The sequence below is a fragment of the Argopecten irradians genome, unplaced genomic scaffold (assembly GCF_041381155.1).
Source record: "Argopecten irradians isolate NY unplaced genomic scaffold, Ai_NY scaffold_0653, whole genome shotgun sequence".
NCBI lineage: Eukaryota > Metazoa > Mollusca > Bivalvia > Pectinida > Pectinidae > Argopecten > Argopecten irradians.
The window spans coordinates 36,138-43,525 of NW_027188120.1; the positions used below are offsets into that span (position 1 = coordinate 36,138).

At 38.2% G+C, this 7,388-nt stretch overlaps 2 protein-coding genes across 2 annotated transcripts; both read right to left on the bottom strand.

Annotated features, from left to right (window-relative positions):
* Positions 1-727: 727 nt before the first annotated feature.
* LOC138313324 (uro-adherence factor A-like) lies at positions 728-2,146 on the bottom strand. Its single transcript, XM_069253815.1, has 3 exons — positions 1,745-2,146; positions 1,344-1,599; positions 728-1,167 (listed from the first exon to the last, which is right to left on the bottom strand). The coding sequence occupies exons 1-3, from the start codon at positions 2,144-2,146 to the stop codon at positions 728-730; spliced, it is 1,098 nt and encodes a 365-aa protein (XP_069109916.1).
* Positions 2,147-3,322: 1,176 nt separating this feature from the next.
* LOC138313325 (uncharacterized) lies at positions 3,323-4,765 on the bottom strand. The gene has a single exon (XM_069253817.1). It carries the CDS (start codon positions 4,763-4,765, stop codon positions 3,323-3,325), a length of 1,443 nt encoding a protein of 480 aa, XP_069109918.1.
* Between the last annotated feature and the right edge of the window lie 2,623 nt (positions 4,766-7,388).

The window sequence follows — 7,388 nt, forward strand, 5'->3', positions numbered from 1 at the left end:
ATATTTGAATTAAGTACAAACAGCATTATTTAATTTCCAAGACATCCCCCCTAGAAGTACTCTCCATTCACTTCACAATCATGGATGACACTTTTCAGCATACACTTGAACTACCCATGCCCTATCTGATGTTGCCTATCAGCAGAAGAAGAGCTCCGAGGCAGAGAGCCAGCCCGTTTTGGAGTACTCACATCTTTGGAGATTTTGAGGGACGTGGAAGGGTATTGTAGTCTTTTCTGGACGGTACACACGACCTGGCACAGGAGCAGACTCAACTTCAGAGAGAGATTCAGGGGAAAGTTGGGCATCTTCTACACTAGGTTGGGGATTTACCACAGATTCTGGTTCAGGCTGAACATGGTCAGATTGAGGTTGTGGGGTTTGGGGTAGATTGTTTGCAGGACACAATACATTTGCTGGAGGTTGGGGCTCTATATTTACAGCAGGTTCAACAGTTTGTCTATTATAGCAAAACCAGGACGCTGCACAACCTGAATGTTTGCCGGAGGTTGGGACTCTATAGCTAGCAGGTTCAAAATTTTGTCTACTTATAGCAGGCTCTATATTTACAGCAGGTTCAACAGTTTGTCTACTTATAGCAAAACCAGGACGCTGGACATTACTAACCACTTCTGATGGAGTTTTTTCGGTGGTTTGGGGGTTACAAAGTCCAGGTTTGTTTACACTTTGAACATTTTCTGACAAAGGTGGAGAGACCTGAACATCTTTAGGGGAACTGGGGATTTTTCATTAAATCAGACACAAGTTCTTTAGGTGGTGTTTCGTTGTACTTTCTACTTGAACTACCAGATGCCCTCAAAGGAGCACACATTGGCTTAATTTTTTCAAAAGCTGCAGAATTTGACATCTTTGGTTTGGATTCTTTTATATAACTTTCATCTGGAATTTTGGGCAAGACATTTTCTTGTGATATTTCTATGGAGGTTTTATATGATTTGACAGCATCATTATCCTCAGTATGCCCAGAACCCTCGAAAAGTTCTTTTTTTTTAGCTTGCTCAGCCAAATACTTCTGTCTGCGATGAAGAGCACGCATTGTCGGAGAGTCATCTTGTGTTTCAGATTGGGCTTGAAAAGATTCCTCTGTCGTCTTTTCTTCTTCTGCAGCAGGAAGAGGCAAAGTGATTTCCTCTGAAGACAGCTTTTCTGGCAAAACCGAAAATTCTGGTTTTGTTTCTAGACTTTCATCATCGACTTTAATTTCTGGCTAGCTTCAGTAGAAGGTACGTCTTCAAAAATCACACTTGCATCTGTACTTATAGATGTATTCACAGTTTCTACATCAGAAGGTAGAACCAAACATTCCTCAGTAGAAGGCTCACCAACAGAGACCGACAAATCTTCAACAACATCATATTTAGCAAGAGGAGAAGAAGGTTCTGAAGATTCCGTATTTGCTGTGACAAACACATTGACCTTGAGTCCTTCTGTAGATTGAGAACTGATATCAGCCAAAGATATTTCTCTTGCAAGTTCAGCTTCATCTACTGGATCGCTAATGAACTGCCCAGTAAAAACAACATCTTCAGTGGCTAGACTACTCTTTCCCTCCTGTGATTTTGAGTACTCGATGACTTCCTGGAGCAGATCGTCAACAGCTGAAAATTCATCTTGTATTGGATCTGACTCAGCAGTAACAATCAACAGAAACAGTAGATGATTCTAACAACTCTTGTTCAGACCTAGTAGAATGTGCTGGCAGGTCTTGGATGATTTCTGAAACTGAAGAAATTGAAGCCAGTTTCTCTCTAGCGCTTGAAGAGAAATCCAGCACAGTTGCTTCTGTAGCCTGTGCTTCAATAAGTTTTAATGTTGCTTCGTCAGGAGAAATCGCAATAACATACATGTCCTGATTATTAGTGGAAGACTCCACAGGACTAGTATTATCATCTGACATCTCATATTCGCTGTCTCTTACCACAAAAACATCAGCTGAATGACAAGATACAGATAGAGATGTATCATCGGCGTTGCTTGATTCTGTCTTATAATATTCAGTGATTTCAGGTGATTCCTCAGCTGCCAGAACAGGACTTTTTGATATGTCTTCTGCAAGTGAGGACATATCTGAAGCAATTTGTTCCATCTCCTGTAAAAGAGGAGATGGCACCAAATCTAGCTTCATTGTTTTATCAGGTAATGATTCCCCTGCTATCTCATAGGTTATGTGTCTTATAAATCAACTTCTGACATCCTCTACTGAACTGATCTGTCACTAAAATGACTAGAAGAAGAAACATGTCACGTCCAGTGTCGTCTCTGTTCACTGCAGTCTGGTTCACAGGTTCCGTAATGGTTTATGTCTTCATCTGTGGCTTTGTTGGACCATTGCTTGGTATAATCCGATGTAATTTCCAAAGTTGCGTCTTCTGATTTCATCTATTAACACAGGAAATTTAGCCAGCTTTTCTGTTTCTATTATCTAGTTCTTCAGTCATATCTTCTAACATAAATTTCAGATGGGAATATATTCTGAGAAGATCATCATAATCTGACAAGTCATCTCTCTCCTATATACTCTTGTTCAGTACTTAGTTGTTTGTCCCTCTGTTGAAACATCTGCAAACATTCCTCTCCGGTGACACCGCTTTATTATCTGCTGAATCCTTCTAATGAAGTTTCCCTTTCCTCAGATTAAACACAATTGCTGGTTCTCCAATTCTAGCTACAGCAGTTTCATCGCCTCCGCAGGGCACAGATGCAGAAGAGGCAGAGTCATCCACTAACAATACAGTTTTCTGCTGGCATTGTTTCGGACAACACTACCTCGGCTGTAGGAATATTTTGTGCAGCTAGTAATCGCTCCGCTGGCATAGCGGGACAAGATTCCATTGTCTCCTCATGAGCTATTTGTTCAGACTTTTCAACTTCACTTAAAGCAATATCGCCTTCAGATGCAACTTGTGCAACAAGATCACCTGCTGGTAACTTTGTCTCTCTGGGCATTGTTTCAGATACCACTGATTCCAAAGCAGTAACTGTTTGAGTAGCCAATAATCTTTCAGTGGGAAACGAAGAACAGGAGGAAGTTGTCTCTTCATGACACATTTCCTCAGAAGCCTCCACTTTTGTTACAATAACATCCGGGTCAACATCTGTCGGTTCGGAAATGCACCGTTCCTGAATTTCAGTTTCATCTGCTGAAAGAGTTGTTTCTACAGGCATTGCTGAAGATAGCACAGCTTCGACTGAAGGTACTTCTTGAGGTGCCAGTACCCTCTCTGGTGGCATCGCACGGCATGGAATTGTTGTTTCTTCAGACACTGTTTGCTCAGTTGGCTCAACCTTACTTGCAATAATATCATTTTCTGCTATTTCTAAAAACACTCTTTTCAGGAGATTGAATAATCTCATTCTCTGATGCTGACAGTGTAGTCTCTTCTGGCATTGACGAAGATAAAATGGTATCAGTTGGTGATAACTTTTGAGCTGCCAACACCCTTTCTGATGGCATCATTAGACATGTGTCAGCTGTCTCTTCGGATACAAATTGCTTTGAAGGTTCAACTTGAGCAAGTACAGTATCCTCGGAGGTTGAGCACTGGACTTTATCTGGAAGTGTAGGGTCAGATTGTTCTTCTTGTTCACTTTTGGAAGAAACCACATAATCAAAATCTATTTCGGATGTGACTGCGGAGTGCTGAGATTGATCAATAACTGCTATTGGTTCTGGCTCAGGTGAAAGCTCAAGGTGATCGCCTGGTTCGGGTGTAAACACCTTTGTAGTAACGGCTGCATGTTCTTCTGGTTCAATGTTTGCTTCTTCTAACGGTTCGACATCCTTCACTGCTTCAGGTTTTGGTTCTAACTCATCATGAAAATCTTCTGATTGTTTGGGATCGCATTTGAACACCTGAGATGCGACAGCAGCTTGCTCTTCTATTGCCGGCTGTGCCTCTTCTGCTTTTTCCACTGTGGACTCCTGATGAGGACTCTCTTTGGGTACATCTTCAGACTTGACACAGGACGTATCTATCGATAAATCGCAATTTTCACCTGGTACTACATCGACCTTGTTATATGTAAAATAATGAGTAGCTGCATCTTCTGTCAGATCTTCAGTAGATGAATGTGAAATATACTCTTCATCATGGAATGAGGAACATGAGCTGTCATCTGCAAATGGAGAAGCAGACCTTGAATGTGTCAAATCCTCAACATTTGTAGAATCCACGACAACCCCTTGACAAGTTTCTTGTTTTGTTTCTGCTGTAGACACATCATGTTCGATTGTATCAGGTAAAGTAGAAGGAGTTACTTCGGAAAATGAGTCTTTCTGAATATCTTCATTTGATTGAAAGGTTTTGGTGGCTTCAGAACACATGTCTTCATTAACGTCTTTATCATATTGTAAGATAGGGGCTACCTCTGAAGACACATCTTTTTCGATATCTTCAGATTGTGGGACAGAGTTCTCCTGAAAAGACACATCTTTCACAAGATCTCCATCAGATTGAGGGATTCGAGTTACCTCAGAAGATACGTCTTTTTCGATATCTTCAGATTGTTGGACTGAGATCTCCTCAAAAGACACATCTTTCACAAGATCTCCATCAGATTGAGGGACTCGAATTACCTCAGAAGATACGTCTTTTTCGATATCTTCAGATTGTGGGATAGAGATCTCCTCAAAAGACACATCTTTCACAAGATCTCCATCAGATTGAGGGACTCGAGTTACCTCAGAAGATACGTCTTTTTCGATATCTTCAGATTGTGGGACAGAGATCTCCTCAAAGGACATATCTTTCGTGAGATCTTCATTAAATCTTCAGATTGCTTTGGGACAGAGATCTCCTCAAAAGACATATCTTTCGTGAGATCATCATCAGATTGAGAGGCTTGAGCTACTCTCAGAAGACATATGTCCTTTTTCAATATCTTCATCAGATTTAGGGACTGGAACTTCCTCAAATGACACATCTACACCAATATCTTTTCTACAAACAGCATTGGGGCAGTTTCTGCCAGTGATATCAAGTAGACCAGCACATTTACACAAAACCTCAGTGTCAGGTTTCTGTTTAACGTTTTTCAGTAAAGAGTGTCAAGCTTAGTATCAATTTGAGCCTTCTGTCAGTTCAGCTATCTTGCCCCTAGAGCATAAGAAATGCTCAAAGACAACATTCTTTCATCAAGCAGGTCAATAGTCATAGGTCGGGATTGTGAGGGCATGCATACTTTTTCCTTAATTTTGTATTCGACGATTCAACATTTGGGGTTGGAGATTTTTTTTTTGTCTGGAAATGTTTTAACTTTCAGCTGGCGGACTTGCATTTCAATAGGAACAAATTTTTGAGGAAAGAGAAATCTAAGCTATCTGCTTGTTTCAGCCTTGAGTTAGGTTTTGAAGCCACATTCAGACAAAGGAACAGTTTGAGATTCAGAGACTGGAGTTTTCTTGAAATTGCTAAACACTCTAGCTGCTCTCAACCACTTAGCATCGGAAGAAACAGCAACAGAAGAGATAGTTTGTTTCTTTCGACAGCAAAACAGCGAGTCTTCCTGAGCACTAGTGACTGGAGTAGGTGGTTTCTCATCAGACGGCTTGTCAGAAGCCTACCAGATAAACAGGACTAACACAATCAAGTGTAATACATAGCCTTATCACTATTATTAAAGATGCTCCAACCGCTGACAAAATTGTATTTTTTAACTATAAAAAACAGGAGCAGGCGATTTTGTATTTTTTCTTCAGTTACAAAAGTTACTTATTTTACACCATTTCCACCATTGAAAAGTTTGAGCATTTTAATTTGACTTCAAGTTAAAAATATGAAAAAATAATTAATTGCATCACGAAAAAAATTCCGTGGCACTATATCTTATATAGAATGAAGTAATGATTGCGCATGCACGAAAGGCGAAATAGAATATTTTATGTTATTTTTTGTGTTAAATTAGGCATATATATACAACGAATTAACACCAATTTTGTTCAAATGATGAATAACATTTTATGCCCTGTCGGCGGTGAGCATCTTTAACATTGAATGATCTGTTAGGTTCAGTTTATATAGAGATGGGAGAATTTATAAATGAGTTACCTTGTAATCATGGAAATGTTTTTAATCTTGTCTTGACCTTTCTGAAAATTAATATAAATATGAACATCACTGATAGCTACAATCACTCTAAATCAATAAGACATTTGAAATATCTGTAAGGTATAATGGTCCACCCTCATTATATTCAGTAAGGGACAAGGACTTAATAAAATGAGATAACATAGTATAACATATGCTACAACACTAGCCCTCCCCCCCAATAAACCTGAGCGAGATATCATTATTTTTTCTCATTTAGATTGATCAGCATCCATTTATGTAATTAACAAGCTATATATTCAAATATAATTCACAGAGACAAATACTGTTGCATCATAGGAATGAAGGTAAAACACTCACAATATGTTAAAATACTATTTAATAAATAATAAATAATTGACCCACAATATTATATAAGTAAGAAAAAAGTACTTAAAACCTATTATTATTCCATGTAATATACCTTATCAATATTATATACGAAGCCAAAAAAAAAGAAAACATAGTTCCCAAAATAATAATACACTGAAAAATTAAAAAGAGAATGTTTTTCCAAATTCATTTAACATATATACATTAAATCATTATAGACAATTGGGATTCTGCCAACGGAACAAACACCTGTACACATTGAAACAGGTAAACTTTCTGTAGTACAAATGTACCCTCATATGTGCATTTGTACTCTCGTTACCTACAAAATTATAAAAAACCCTCAAAGGACATCTTACAGTTTTTCCAAATTGAAATGTACTAGAGAGGAAAATTGTGAATAATTAAGTGTTCAGTTTGACTGGACTATAAGAAAACTTGATGGTAAATCTGAGATGATGAGGATCACTTTGCTATACAAAATAAACTAATGTATACAGAGATCAACATTATGCCAAAGAAAACATACCAAAACTGTGAGAACGGTTGAAGAAAACTTTCTTAACAAAAACTTACTACTAACATCATGCAGAAAACGTATAAGAAAAGAATTGATGATGAAGCGGTCAAAAAAATAACGTCAATGGTGTAAGGTAGGTAACTGGACTAATTCTAAGGTATCAAAAAGGTCACAAAACCATACACATAATTCATCTGTGCTTCAAGTACACACACAATTTAGGTTAGTAACTTTTTTTTTTACTAGAAATCACTTATCTAGCAGTTATCTATTCATGGATTACAGAGTTGGTATGTGTGTTGGATTTTCAAATTGATATGTAAGATGATTTAATAGTAATAGACTATTCGTATCACTTAATCTTCTGATACCAGAAATAATCATTGATGACCTCTGAACCTTTTGGTCAAGGCTATAAGTTCATAATG